The sequence below is a fragment of the Bos javanicus genome, chromosome 26 (genome assembly GCF_032452875.1).
Source record: "Bos javanicus breed banteng chromosome 26, ARS-OSU_banteng_1.0, whole genome shotgun sequence".
In the NCBI taxonomy this organism is placed as follows: Eukaryota; Metazoa; Chordata; class Mammalia; order Artiodactyla; family Bovidae; genus Bos; species Bos javanicus.
The window spans coordinates 27152341-27168264 of NC_083893.1; the positions used below are offsets into that span (position 1 = coordinate 27152341).

At 41.2% G+C, this 15924-nt stretch overlaps 1 protein-coding gene across 5 annotated transcripts in view; it reads right to left on the bottom strand.

Annotated features, from left to right (window-relative positions):
• The window catches only part of SORCS1 (sortilin related VPS10 domain containing receptor 1), a 574694-nt gene that overhangs the window by 116007 nt on the left and 442763 nt on the right, over positions 1–15924 (bottom strand). For all 5 annotated transcript variants that reach the window (XM_061403397.1, XM_061403398.1, XM_061403399.1 and 2 more), the window contains exons 9-10: positions 13390–13569; positions 2928–3074 (exon numbers count right to left, since the gene is read on the bottom strand). In XM_061403397.1, the coding sequence (XP_061259381.1) occupies positions 2928–3074; positions 13390–13569 (327 nt within the window). The remainder of the gene's footprint in view (positions 1–2927; positions 3075–13389; positions 13570–15924) is intronic.

The window sequence follows — 15924 nt, forward strand, 5'->3', positions numbered from 1 at the left end:
TGTAAGGAAAGAGAGAGTCTGGAGACCAGGCAGGAGAAGTGGACAGGGGCCAGACCATGCGGAATCTTGCAGGCAACAGTCAAGTATCTGAATTTCATTCCATCTGAATTAGAAAGTCATTAGAAGGTTAAGGAAAGGAGGGACATGGTCTGAATTTTTATAGTTTAAGTTGACACCTTTATGTAAAATTTGAGAAAAGAACAATCTAATCTCTAATGCTGCTGCTAAGTCACTTCAGTTGTGTCCGACTGTATGCCACCCCATGGACGGAAGCCCACCAGGCTCCCCCTGTCCCTGGGATTCTCCAGGCAAGAACACTGGAGTGGGTTGCCATTTCCTTCTCCAATGCATGAAAGTGAAAAGTGAAAGGGAAGTCGCTCAGTCGTGTCCGACTCTTAGCGACCCCATGGACTACAGCCTACCAGGCTCCTCCATCCATGGAACTGTCCAGGCAAGAGTACTGGAGTAGGGTGCCATTGCCTTCTCCACTAATCTCTCATGAAAGAAAGCAAATAAGAGGTTGTCTAGGGCCACGGGTGTGGGTACTGACTGTGAAGAGGCATAGAGAAATTTTTTAGAGTGATTAAAATATTGTATCTTGACTGTGGTAGCTGTTACAACATGAGTCTATACATTTGTCAAGATTTATCACTAAACTCTTAAAATGCTTTTATGTATGCATATTTCAACTCAATGAAGTTAGATTTAAGGGGGAAAGAAAGGTTGAATTGGCTGCTATGGTGAGATGAAATTGCCAGGTAGAGACAGGAAGAGCAGCTGTCACTGTAGGGACAGGGAAGAATGACGATGCTTGTATTAGGACGGTCTCAGTGGAGATGGGGATGTACGGATGTACAGTGATACAGCATTTATAATTCGGAGGCACAGCAATTAGACTTCGTAACTCTGGGCTGGGGGAGGGGCAAGGAATGTCTCACTAAATGCTTTGTATAAGAGGCATTTCTAGTGGTCCATTTATGATGCCAGAGCACCCAGGAAAGCCTCTTTAGGTGATACAGTTGGCTTTTTCTCATGGGCATTCAGTCATCAACATGCATGACGGGATGGAAGATAGCATTAAGCCACTGGGACATCTCCTGCATCTTTGTCTTCAACTTGGAACAGCTGAATGAGGAAGGTGGGCATGTTTTTAAAATGCTATTTGCCTTTTAAATAGCCAGTGGGAATTTGCTGTATGACTCAGGGAACTCAAACTGGTGCTCTGTAATTATCTAGAGGGGTGGGAATGGGGGGTGGGAATGGGTGGGAGGTGTGAGGAAAATTCAAGAGGGAGAGGACATAATGTACACCTATGGTTAATTCATGTCGATGCATGACAGGAATCAAACCAATACTGTAAACCAATCATCAATCAATTAAAAATAAATAAATATTTTTAAGTGCTATATGCCTTGCATAGCGTAGGCATTCAATACATAACTGCTACATTCACTTACTCTGTAACTGGATTTGTGTACTGAGTAACAACTGGCTTTTTCCCCCTGTAAGTTGCCACTAATAGCTGAGTGGGAGGCAGAATTTCAGACTGCTTCCCCTGATACATGATGACAACTGTGATATCCTCTGCAGCTAATAAGGTCAAGCTATGGCTGTGGCATCTTCTCCATTGGGAGGGTGACCTGCCTACAGCTGTAGGAGACGAACCTGCAAAGTGACTGCTCAGACTTCATGGGACAGAAGGAAGCAGGCTCAGTGTGCATAACATTAAATAAAGCTGGGACTGTTTGGTGGGTGTGAATAACTGGTATATATCCAGTCCTTCTTACTAAAACTAAGAGGTCTCTTCTCTAGCTTTACAGACTGCTGTCTCCCTTTTATGAATTTAAATGAAACTTTGGATTTGTTTTCTAGAAATTAGCATTTAATGATATATTATTTTACAATTAATCCCTGCCTCCCCTCCTTCATTCACTCAGTATCAAATTCATGTGTCAAGTAAAGGGCAGGTATCATAAATACTAAAAAAAGTAGGATGTGACCTTATAATCATTCACTCATTAATCTATTCTCTCTCAAGTAGACAGCAAACTCCTTGAAGACAGGACACATTTGTGATTCTTCTCTTGGACACCATCATATAATCAAATACAAAATAATTTGATCTAATCTATTTACTGCCCCAATGCTAGACAAGTTTTTACAAGCCATATTTCAAAGCAGAGGTCAAAAAATTTGTTTTTAAGGGTCAAATAATAAATATCTCATTGATGGACCACACAGTTTCTCATGGCTATTCAACTCTGCCACTGTAAAGCAAAAGTATCCATAGACAATATATAGGTGGATAAGCATGACTATGTTCCAACATAATTTTATTTAAAAAACAAGCAGTGGGCTAGATTTGCCCCACAGACCATAGTTTATCAATACTAGCTTTATATAATGACATAAATGAATGGAACATATTATAAAGAATACCGATTAAGGATTTAAATCAGTGGTCCTTACCTTTGTTTGAGGCGTAAATTTCTCTGAAAATATGAATAAGCATGTCCACTTGAAAATACACTTACACAATTCTGCATTCAGCCCACCAACTTTACAGCTGAATTTATGTGTCATTAGATCCTTAACAGGTTATTCATGGGAAAGTAAGGGTATCTTTTCCCACCACAACTGGAAACTATCATACTCTCCCTTAAACTACAATATGTGGTCCTTATCAGAAATTGGACAGCAACTGAACATCCTTGGAAACAAGCAAGAACCTTACTTGTGTTTTCTTATGGCTTTGGTCCATCACAAGCAGCAAAGCTGTGACTTTCCTATAACCGCCTTCACACCCTTCCCCATCCAGTCCTGTTCCTCAGCTGAGCAAGAAGCCCTGGGCCCATGTACATCTGCTTGTTGACCTCCATCTCCAGCCCTCACTATGTGGGGCATTTCACCCCCATATGAAGACTCACCAGCACGCAGTGCACAGGGTCCCCTCTTAGGTCTGTGTCTGGAGCCTGCAGCAAACGCCAGTCTCTGCCTTTGTTGTATGTGATGAAAGTCTTCACTTGGTTGTCAATCTTCTTGTTAGCCAAGAACATTCCCTTTATCCCTGCTACCTGGGAAAAATTGACATGGCTGAAAAATACCTCAATTTGAGAAGAAATGTAATTATTGTACTTACAAAAGAAACCAGACTATCAAATTCAACTGTGATCACTTGTCTTGAAGGAATGAGAGTGAGGGTTGTGCTTATGTAACGACTCCCCGGGCTGTGGGAGACAATGCAATAGCCCCATGCCCCCATGCTTGGGCGATCCCAATGCAAGCTTGACAGTCTTCTTATCTCCTCTAAGGTAGGTTGACAGTAGCTTACAGCTGCCTAGAGATAAACTGATGCTGTTGGTTCTGTGCTTGGCAAATGATAAACAAATAGGGGGGTACAATACTTTGGCCACCTGATACGAAGCACTGGCTCACTGGAAAAGACCCTGATTCTGGGAAAGACTGAAGGCAAAAGGAGAAGAGGGTGGCAAAGGATGAGATGGTTAGAAAGCATCACCAACTCAGTGGACATGAATTTGAGCAAACTCCAGGAAATAGTGGAGAACAGAGGAGCCTGGCATGCTGTAGTCCATGGGGTCGCCAAGAGTCAGACAAGACTTAGAGACTTAACGACGACAACTTTTATTTTATTTTAGGCAAGCACTCATAGTCTTAAATACTTTATCTCCTTTAGTTATTGCAATAGTCCTTTTGGGTAAATATCACTTACTCTATTTCACAAGTGAGGAAACTGAAGCTCATTCAGGTAAAGTGAGTTGCCCAGGATCACAACACCTAATGTCATATAGATGGTAAGTGGTAGCCCAGGGATTTTAACCCAGAGCTCTGTGGTTTCACAGCCCCTGCCCTTAATGATGAAATCACTGCACTATTCACAGCCTTGGGCAATTAAAAGAGATCAGTGCAAACTCTGGATCCGATGACTATCACTATTTTTTTTTTTTTTCTGTAAAAGGTCTATTAAACTACCAAAATACATTAAGCAAAAGAGAACAGCTTTTAAACATAAAGAAGTAGGTTTTCCTAAATTGTCAAACAATTCCTCCTCAATTTCTATAGTACTATTAATCCTACCATAAACAGCCCTTATTATTTATTTGACTCTGCAAACATGATTACTTTTTCTCTTTTATATCTTAGGAAAGACGCAACAATAAAGAAGTTGCCAAAACTGTATAGGAACAAATCATTAGCTGTGTGCCATATTTTTCACATGTTTTAGAATTAAACATATTTATGCATAATTGACTCTACTTTAAATTATAACAATCCAGGAAAACTTGGTAGTGAGAAAAGGGTCTGAAATGTGTTGACAGGTGCATTCTAACATTCTGCAAAGGTTATCTCATTTAATCCTCACAAAAGCCAAGGAGATACAGCCTCATCTGAGGATGAGGGAATAGAAACTTAGATTAAGTGGCTTTCTGGAGCACAGGCAGAGAGTAAGTGAATAAGCTAGAAAGAATACCTGAACCCATTTAACTTAACTCAGGTCCTTTATCTGACTTCCCTTGTATATTATAATATGAAAAATTTAAGCAGAAGGATGAAACCATGGTATCAGTCCTTGCCATGTACAAAACGCTAAACTCAGTCCTTTTTAGGTAAAACCTCCAATATTTGCTATAAACCTGCACAGCACCTATCATCCCAATTCTACAGATGAGGAAACAGGCATAAATGAAATCTAATTGCTGAGGATCACAAAGACTTGGGGTTCACACCCAAATCTGTTAGACTTCCGACATTCTTTCACCAAATACGGCTCTGACTTTGTCACTTCAAAGAGGCTGGGCTTCTATCAAGAGAACACGCACGTTTTGCCTTTGCTTTTGACACAGTCAAACCTCATTAGTTCGTACCTGCTGTTTTGGCATCTGGGATAATTTAGAATTGAGCCAACTTTGGACTCTTTTGCAACAACAAGTTTGTTAAGCAAATAAATGGTATAAATGAGTTGCTGGGGGGAATACTTTGAACTACTTAGGAAAACAAGCTTCATTTGGGGCCTGTAACAGTAGCCAGAATACTTTTTTACACACTGCGGATCCTCCACAAATGTGGAAGACGTAAATTTCAAGGAATACTCTACCTCTTAACAATGGTATATTAATTGCAAACAACGTTTATTTATTCACTACACCGGCCCCATAAGGATTACACACCAGGGAAGCCCATGTTGGTCTTGCATATGTTCGAGAGGCTGTTACATATTTAAATGACACTATACTGACAATTCTTTAAAGCTTTGATTTCATAAATCAGAATTTTCCCACAGTTGTACCTGTCTTCCCTCCATAGCAGTACCAAACATGGACAATGCAACACTCGAAGTTTATAGGACATAGAGAAGGAAAAAAAAAACATTACCTATTCCAGTAGTTCCCTTGCCGTTTCCCGTCCTGTTCCTCTTTTGGCCCAGGTGTCAGAGCAGGGCTACGCGTGTTTAGAAGCTGGTGCATTTGATTTGCAGAAGCGGGTGACTTTATTGGCCCCTGATTGTCTGGCTTTATCAAATGCCTCTAGAGCTTTGTAATTCATCTCTGGCAACCTGGCCTTCAGGTTTATCTTGAGGAATACAAACTTAGCAAAGCCAGGGGGATGCATCACAATAAAGGATAGAGCTGAAGAAGGTCTGCTTATTTTCCTCCTGTGGCCAAGGCACTTAATCCGGGAAAATCCCATTTGGAGGGTATTTTTATTTTATTTATTTATCTGTTTATTTAGGCTTCTTGGGCTTGGTCTGCAAAGATGGTCAGCCTTGCCGGCTGTTAGGTTTTCGTGCCACTCATGGTTCCTTTTCCCTGAGCCTGAGAAGCCCGCCTGCCTGTCTCAGTGCATGCCTGTTATGAGGTCTCGTTATGTTTCTAGAACTTCTACCCTCTTACTGTGGACTCTGGATACAAAGGGAGCAGTATTAGTACCCAAAATGTGGAATATGTGTGTACATGTGTGTATGTGTGTGTACATATATGCACATATGTAGTAGTGTGTGTGTGTGTGTGTGTGTGTGTGTGTGTGTGTGTCTAAGGTCTAGGTTTCTGCTGAGGATGAGGCTACACATTTTTGTTTCCAAACAACTCCCTCTGCATTCACATCATGAGCCCATTTGTGCACTGGGGTGGGCTGTGGTGGGATGACAGGGCAGGTTGTGGGGTGGAGGGTGGACTAGTATTCCCACTGAAGCATGCCTTCACGTAGACACGGAGGTCAAGAAGATGCGCCTATGGAGATGGCACACCCCGCTGCTGGCAGTCTGCCTCCCTTCAGGGAAGAGCTGCTATTACCTCTTCTGCCTGTCTCAATTCTGCACAAAGACGCTGAGTATGTTGAGAAGCCACTTTTATTTCTTTGTCATATGGGGGAATATATACCCAAAGTTTCAAAGTTATTTAGTCATTATTTCTTATTCTCTAACATCCTACAAGCCAAAAATACCACATTGACTGGATTTTTCAACATGAAGTGTCAGAGTTCAAACCTCAAGACAACACAAAGCCCTGCCTCAGGATATCAGCCTCAAAGTGCCACCTTTACTTCTCTTCTCTTCCTTTTTTGATCATGAAGGCTACCCCCACTCCCTGGGACAGCATCCCAATGCTGATCTCTCCCTACCCATCCTTCAAGACCCAGCTCAGTAAGTCTTTACCAGAAACCAGAACCTCTCTTTTAATCCTGACTGTCCCCAACTCTTCTTCTCTGCCCTTCAATATGTCTCCCACACAGATGGTATCTATATCTTGGCTCTCAACAACCATGTAAGCTTCTCAAGGGCACTGGTCTTCCTGGAAATGTGTCTGTTACTCCTCAAACTTCTTACCTTGTGTGAATTCTTCCTAGCTTCTCCTGTCATCTCGCACATCATCATGTCTCACTTGGGTATAACTTCTGGATTATCATTCAGTCCACCATATTCTCTCATTGAAATTAATAATGGAAAGTCAGTTTATACAAGAAGTGCTACTTTTGTTTTTAGTAAAATAGTAAGAATTCTGCATTAGAAGAGAGAACGAATTCATAGTGCCCCAAATTGATGAAATACTTAAGAAATGTCAGACATGACATGAAAGGCTTTTTGCAAGCAAGTGCGCATCCATCCCTCCATGCAGGGTAAGTGGTACACTCATTGCATCCTCATCCTACACATGCAAGAACCAATCACTCTAAGGTCATTCCCCCAAGAACTTTGGGGATGCACTCCACATCAGTGTGTCTGACTTGAGAACCCAAGAACCTAACCCTTTGGCAATACTAGTTCTTCAAACTCCTCCCTCATCCTGAGAGAAATGTTATATGTAGATATTACAGGAAATTGCTTTTCATTCATTCTTCAGTACATGTACTCAGTAGTTGCTCAATGAATATTTTTAATATCCATCACTTATGCATTCTAAGTACCAGGAAAATAGCACCTAGAATGTCTAAGGAAGTATACATTCACTCTGCAGGGTTTTTTTGAGAGTCAGAATATGCCAGGTCCTGGGACTTAGATTTCTTTAGTGATTTTAAGAAAGAATTCCAGATAACTCCTTTGTTTCTTAATATTCCTCCCTAGAAGGTGCTCTCCTACCCCAAATCTTTCATACATTCCACATGGTGGCCATGTTAGAAAGATTCCCACACAGGAAAGTTTGCTTATTTCCCTAATGCTGACTGGGAGCTGATTCTTCCCATCCTCTCTATCTCAGACTTTAATTATGAATCTGAAATATCAAACTTAGAAGAGAATTTAAAAAATGAATAAACGACAATGGCAGGAAAGAGAACATATTGCCACCATTATGTCTTTGGAGACAGGATATTTTTTGTTCTAAAGAGAGGATCCCAGCCAGGAGAGACACATACCCAGCAAGTGCCTTTGTCATCAGAGAACCCACTGCCAACAAAGACTAAGTATTTTTTCCTTCCCTGTTGTCTTGGTCAGGAAGCACTCACCTACCCAGGGAGAGAATCACCTTAAATAATTAGAGGGTATATTCTATGTCTTGCAATAACTATGTCCTAAATGGGAGAGGAATTTTCTTCCCTACCTCTTATGCTGGATTGTAAGAGGTAGTCTTTTCCCAAGAATCAAGGTGTAGCTACATCATCAGAATTCTGGAGCTTTCTCTTTTGGAGAGAGGTGCTCATAACATCAGAGAAGGCAATGGCACCCCACTCTAGTACTCTTGCCTGGAAAATCCCATGGACGGAGGAGCCTGGTAGGCTGCAGTCCATGGGGTCGCTAAGAGTCGGATACAACTGAGCGACTTCACTTTCACTTTTCACTTTCATGCATTGGAGAAGGAAATGGCAACCCACTCCAGTGTTCTTGCCTGGAGAATCCCAGGGATGGGGGCCTGGTGGGCTGCCATCTATGGGGTCGCAGAGTCGGACATGACTGAAGTGACTTAGCAGCAGCAGCAGCAGCAGCAGCAGCTCATAACATACAGAAGACACTATGTGTGTAACAAAATGCACCGCTCACCAGTTACATCTGTCATACCGCCCACTGTGCCTCACTCATGCATGCATACATTCTGTGCATTCTGAATTCGCAGCCAGGTGGCTACATTCTCAACACAACCCCTTCTGCTGGTCTGGGATGAACTGTCATTGTCCATTAAACCAAAGGGCTCGCCATCATCATTAATTAATATCCCCTTCCCAGAGGAGGGAGGATATTGCCCAGAGCTGTCAGACTCCGTATCATCATCCACTCCAGACAGATATACCAGGAACCATGTGTCTCAGACACACTCATCGCAGCTCTTTTGCTCCGGCCACCATCAAGCCTGCTGTCTTCTGTGACCTGCTCCACGTGGTGCCACTGGAGAATTTGTGCTCCTCAGGAATGACAGAATCTTAGGACACTTGTTTCTAGGATTCTCTTGCATGAACACATCCACCAGGCAAAAGTGGGAGTTTCGGGATAACATAAGGGTGAATTTGCTTAAACTGCAGGCTCAGGACTTGGTGTAGTAACTGGTGAATAGGTCCAAAGCCACCATCTGTTGATTCTGTTTATGCTGGCTTTTTCCCAGACCATTTTCTTCTTCCCGTCTGATCTCTTCTGTAGGTATAGTCTAATATGATTTATGCTGCTCTCTAATGGGCTTCTATCTTATGGTTACTACTTGGCCACAATCAAATAGAAGCCTGAATGCTGATCTTTCTAGAGACACACAATAGTTTCTAGTTAAAAGATTGCACACTCTAGAATGCAGATCCTAATCCTGACACTTATGAGCTTTGTAATCTTATAAAAAATGATTGCATTTTCTCTGCCTCCATTTACTTATAAACAAGAGTGATGATTACAGTCCCTGTGTCATAAAGTTAATATATAGATTGAATGAGATAATTTAAAAGCTTCTTTATAAAGCATCTAAATGGTATCCCAAATATTATCTATTTACTGTGATCTTTCTTCAACAAAAATCACTACCCAGCATTTTTGCTCTGAGGCCAACTTTCCTGACTCACATCTTGACTCTTCATGAATGGGGTCCATGGCAATGGTTACCTCACATTGAGGGGAATTTCTGGCATTTCAATAACTAAACCATGTAAGATAGGGCCCCAACACTTGGTCCCCAACATTTCCCTATCTCAACACATACATACACATGGTTCTGGTGTAGCTGCTGCTGCTAAGTCGCTTCAGTCGTGTCCGACTCCATAGACGGCAGCCCACCAGGCTTCCCCGTCCCTGGGATTCTCCAGGCAAGAACACTGAAGCGGGTTGCTATTTCCTTCTCCAATGCATGAAAGTGAAAAGTGAAAGTGAAGTCACTCAGTCGTGTCTGACTTTGCGACCTCATGGACTGCAGCCTACCAGGCTCCTCCGTCCATGGGATTTTCTAGGCAAAAGTACTGGAGTGGGGTGCCATTGCCTTAGAGAACTGCATTTGTTGTAAGGTTCCAAGGAGAGAGTGAATAAAATGATTATTTTTTATGAGAACTGTGCCTCCCTCTGCATTTCCCACACTGACTCACCAATGATACATACGCCTGATACACAGACTCATCACACAGTCATGTTACACAGTTCACCTCGGCTAACATAATTTAAACAGCACATGAGAACAGCAGGTGATCAGCATGTAGAAGCCAAGAATGCATGTCATCTTCCTCTGTCACCCCCAAAACGTGAGCAGATGTGCATTCTATATATTCTATCTCTGTCACGCCCACCTGGCGTGTTGCTCATCTCTCCTCCTTATTAATTCATTTATGGATTTTCTTGCTTCTCATTTATCTCTAACCACTCATCATTCATTGTCATTCTACTGGGAAATTCATGCTGGATGGCTTTCAGCTTCCTGCTAGGCAGAACAATCAGCTTTAAGGAACACTTGTGCCAGGGTCCGTGTCAGCCAATATTCTTTCTATCTAGGTAATCAGCCTATATGGCATTGCTGCTCTGATCACATCAATTTCAAATCAAGTTGCTGTGAACTGCCAGGTTAATAAAACAAAGCCTCTTCTTGCCCCGGCCCCAGGATGCAGAACACCTTTACAGAATGTAGTCCCACCACCGTTCAAAGTGAGGATAATAAGAGCCAGCAGCTTCCCTACAGACAGTCAACTGAAAGGAGAGATACAAAGGGAAAACACAAAGGTTACCAAAAAATGGCTGGCCGTGTTCAGAGCCACTCTGGTTCCTCTTCTCAGCCCCTGCCTGTTAGTAATTTTTGATTTCAGAAAACCATTCATGGAGACAGTTGCAAATAACAGGACATGACAAAGTCATTCTTGTTCAAATCTGTCATCTTTTCCATCATCAAGGGACTAATTAAAATGTTTTCCATTTTGGCAGAAAATAAAATTAACCAGAGAAACCATTCCACATGGACTTAAAAAGAGGGAGAAGGTCAGCAGGAAGGAAAAACACCAGCTGAAAATCAGAAGATGTTTTCAAGAGAGCAGGGACAGATCCAAGGCCAGAGAAGCCAACTGGCTGATTAGTGTGGGACCGTTGAGTAGATTTCACACTCTCGAAGCAAGCTATTTCCACTGTAAATGCTGGATCAAAGCAAGAAAATGTGTGATATTTCAACAAAACACACTTAAAGTTTAAATGTTTATATGACATTTACAAAAGAGGACTGAAATGTGGTAATTTACATTTGTTTATAAGAAAAGGTTCAGATAGTAAAGAATCTGCCTGCAATGCAGGAGACCCGGGTTCAATCCCTGGTTGGGAAGATCCCCTGGAGAAGGAAATGGCAACCCACTCCGGTATTCTTTCCTGGGAAATCCCATGGACAGAGAAGCCTGGAGGACTATAGTCTATGGGGTCACACACTCTGAGAAGAGTCAGACATGACTGAGCATGCATGCACAGCATAAGAAGACAACTTTGGTGATAAAGGATGGCATGTGGCCTTGCTAACTGCAATACAGGAAGAAGTAGAGATTCTGAACAGTGGAAGTACATTGGGCATTTAAATAATATGGGTTGGTTTTAAGATTATAAGACTAGAACATTGTTTTCAGGCTTAAACTCATTGGAATGTAATATTGATTATACTATCTATAATCTGTTGAGTATTGCTATATTTCAGGCACTGTTCACAGTACTTTAAGAAGATTAGCTTATTTCATCCTCAAAGAAATCCTATCAAGTAGATATTACATTTATCCCCTTATTTTAAACAAGGAGACTAAGGCTCAAAAGTTGTTGGATTTATCTCACAGAGATATATATGTGTCATGGCCAGGATTTAAATCCAGCCTGCTCGACTCCAAAATTTACACCCTAAATCACAATTTTATCCAACATGAATTTAAAAGTAAATCACTAGAATATGTAAATGTTTTCCAGAATACATGTTCTGTTTGAGGCTGAGATATATGATACTATATTTATCGGGAACATGGGCAGGAAATGAAGTGGAAGAAATTTGTGACTGCATAATAAGTTTGCAGGGTATTTTCCTAAATATATACACACAAACTATGTCCTATGCTGTCTACTGTAATTTCCATTACAAATACTTGAGCTCTGAGTTGTGCTTACAGTTCGCTAACATGCCTTTATGCATACAGAGAAGTTTAGATACTAGAAGAAAATTCCCTAAAATACCTAAAGATGAAGGAATATAGAGAGCATTAAAAGAATTCCAATGATAGGTTTACATTTCTTAAGTGAAATTGGCTTCTTTCTTTGACATAACTGGATATGTTCCCTTTCTACTCATCACACAAACAACTTATATTCTCTGAGCTTATCCTCAACCAAATGACAGTATCATTGTGACTGAACACATTTAAATCAGTTTTATAACTATTTTTCAATAGAATATAAGTAGATGTTTGCACTTCCCAAATTCCAAATATGTTTTGTAATGGCTCATTATAACCCACTATGAATCCTTCATAGCACAAGACTGACGCATGGATAAAATCTGTCCCCAAATAGCAGCTTTCTTTTACCTGACTCTACTTTAGATAGCCAGTAAAGTGTTGGTGTTTGTCATGAAAGCTAACTGAGCCAACACAGGACTTTATTTTGAACCTGGTCCTTCTGAGAAAACAAGGGTCAGAGTTCCCTTAAGGAAATCTGGTAAACTCTGCTTTTTGTTTCTCTTCCTTAGCCCTCTTTAGGAAAAGAAAGACATATGAATCTTATCTTATACATTGGACCCCTGAGAAGATGACAATCAGCCTGTAGAGGTTATGTAGTCAGAAAGGTCTTCAAGTCCAAGTGAGTGTCTTTTTTCCCCCAATACTTAGCTACAATAATTTTCAAGTTTTAGTTTGTATTGGAGCATAGTTGATTAACAATGCTGTGTTAATTTCACATGTACAGCAACATGATTCAGTTACAAATATATGAAGGATAGCTTGAGAGTTTGGGATTGACAAGTACACACTGCTATATTTAAAATAGGTAACAAACAAGGATCTACTATATAGCACAGGGAACTCTGCTCAATATTCTGCATGAACTAAATAGGTAAAGCATTTGTCAAGGGAGTGTGTTCTGATGCAATGCAAAGATGTTCTCTTCGTTCTTTCTTTTGAGATGTAAGAGCACTGCCGGTCACTTCTTTGCTCCACCCCTGACATCTATTAGTCCTTTAAGACTATTTTCAAACTTCATACTAGACCCACTCTTATTCAAACCTTTTAATTACCTGACTGCTTCCCCAGATACTTTCCAAGTCCTCTGGACTTGGTCAACAAAGAATTCCTCCCAGAGATGTCTTGTGAATTGCAAATTAACCAATATAAATGTTCTGCAATCCCTTCCCTCTCCCAAAACTGAGGCCACGTAAGGAACTAGTCATTAAAATGACTGAGGGAAGGGCCAACCCATGGCCTTCAACTGCCGGTCAAAGCACTGCAGTAGCTGAAGACCACACACGTCTTGTGACATACCTCATAGAGGTCGATCATGACGTTGCCCTCGGGGCCTCTGCTGCTCTGGACATTCTCTAAGGCCAGGGTGAAGTAGACTCCACGTGTGTCTGAGATGTAGAGGTTGTACGTGTCATTCTGGTTCCACTCCTGGACTGCTGCAAACACTTGGTTCTCATCCGTGCTGATGACGTGCATGTCCTAAGGAAAGACACAGGGAAGGGGAGAGGAAGAATATTTAATACATGCCCCTGGCATGTATCCACAGAATGTGAAGATGAGGAACACCAGGACAGGCACGTAGGTAGCATGAGGGAAGATAGAGATTTTCCTTTTGTGTATCTGTGAAATAACAATTAGTTGAGTGTTAGCCACATATTTCCTTTGTCACTTACAAGGTAAGGTCATCAGAAAATAAGACAGAGATGCTTGGTAGCTCAGTTACAATATAATTGCCTCATTAGATACTTTGAAGGATAATTTCTCAAAGATGTATGACTTTGGAGAATCAGGCATCCTGATAAATTTGCAAAACACAGAGTACATGCTCAGAAGGCGTATATGAGACAGAACGAGGGACAGGGAGAAAACAGACAAGCTTTGCATCTCTCCATGTGGTCTATGGAACAGCAGCATGACCATCACCCATAAGACTGTTAGACACATAGAACCTCAGGCCTCACCTGTCAAATAGAAACCTGTATTTTAATAATATCCATGGATGGGTAATATGCACATCCAAGTTTGAGAAGCACTTCCCTAAGGCTCAGCAAGCCCTAGATGTCCCAGAGGAAAAATGTTTACCTGAGACCCCAGAGTACTAACCTTCAGGTTAATGAGCACTCCAGGTCTTAGCTTATCTAAACATGTACCCTGAGAAGTTCAGCAGGAAACCTTAAATAAAAGAGGGAAAAAACACTCTGCATAATTGATGATGTTTTCAGCCTCTGGTTGTCCTGGAAGATAGAAACAATGCAGAGGTAATGAGAGGCAGTGAGCAGAACCCCTGGGGTGGTGGTTCTGAATCCTTTCTCCCCAACTTCTGACCCCAGAGGAGTAGGTGTTCAGGGAGAGGCTGACACAGATCAGGGCTTGCTGTCTCAGACCAAGGCCTGCCATCTCCCTCAAGATGCCAGCTCATTCCTCTCAGCAATCTTTCCCCCTTCACCTAAGGTGGTACATGTCAGTATCACTTTAAAAACCCAAAATCAAAACAAAACAAAACAAAACAGAATTGCACATAAGCCTAAAGGTAGAAGAACAACCTGAAAAGATCCTTGGCCTTTGTGTAGCTCAGTGCTCAGACTCTCCAAGAGGAATCATCCATTCTCCTTGAAAGGCTTCAGGACATCCATCAGTCTTCCTTGACAACAATTCCAATTCTACCTAACTTGTAAATTTCTCATTGTAATCTCTGCCCATATTCTCTCAATCAGTCAGTCAGCAGTTTAGCTTCAAGTCTCTTTTAGACACAGAGGAATGAGCCTCTCATTGTTGATCATAGTGAACTCACGTGATTCTAGAAGGAAGACGTCCTTACTCAAAGGGTTTCATGTCCCTGACCCCTTTTCAGACCTTACTGCCATACTCTGGAGTCTGATTGCAATTTTATAGGAATAATCCAGAGTCAGGAGCCCACCAATGAATCCTGCCCATGGATCCAAGGTGGTCGATAACGCAAAGTGAGGTTTGGTATAAAAGCTGCCCAATGCATGACTTTACTTATGTACATTTTATTTTTCTTATGTACATTTCTTCTGGCAACGGTAGCTTGATGTTCCTTGACAAACATTCTCATCCCTCTCAGACAAATTTCCCTCTATGCTCAGTCTTTGCTACTTTCTCCCACCCTCAGCACCAGAAGTGATCTTGCAAGCCTAGCATTCAGGGAACGCTGATCGTTGGATTGGCAATGGACATTCCACCCAAGCAAACTTAAGACATGATTCTAGAATGACTGTGAATTACTACACAGAGAGAGAAACTATATTTTACTGTTAGTTTGCAAGCAGTCAAAATAAAAAATAAAATCTAGATCTGTTTGAGATATATCTTGCAGGTAGAGGATAAGCCAATCCAGAAAAAAAAAAAAGTAGGTTCAAAAGGTAAAGAGAGATGGTTCAAATTCTGTGACACTCTTGGGAGTCTCTGAATGTGGATACCTAAGAAGTCTGGCCATGTGTGAACTTGTTAGAGAGGACAGTAAAGCAAATGATTGAAAGAATGGTCTTTAAATAAAGCTAAGTTCAAATCCTAGCTCTGAAATTTAGCTATGTGAACAGAACTTTGTGCCTCAGAATTTCTACCTGCAAACTAGAGATAATAGCATGTCCTTCATGGAGTTGAAAGGATTAAATCAGTTAGTAAGTATTAAGCATTTAACAAACAGTGCCTGGAACCATACATGCTAGCTATTTTTAGTTACACAAACCCTAAATCTCCTTTGTTGATTAAGCCAGGTTGATTTGGCCTTTCTGTTCATTGCAAATATTAGGGTATTGAAATATTATATTTACATATATTATATATACACTAATACACTTAATAAAAAAGTGG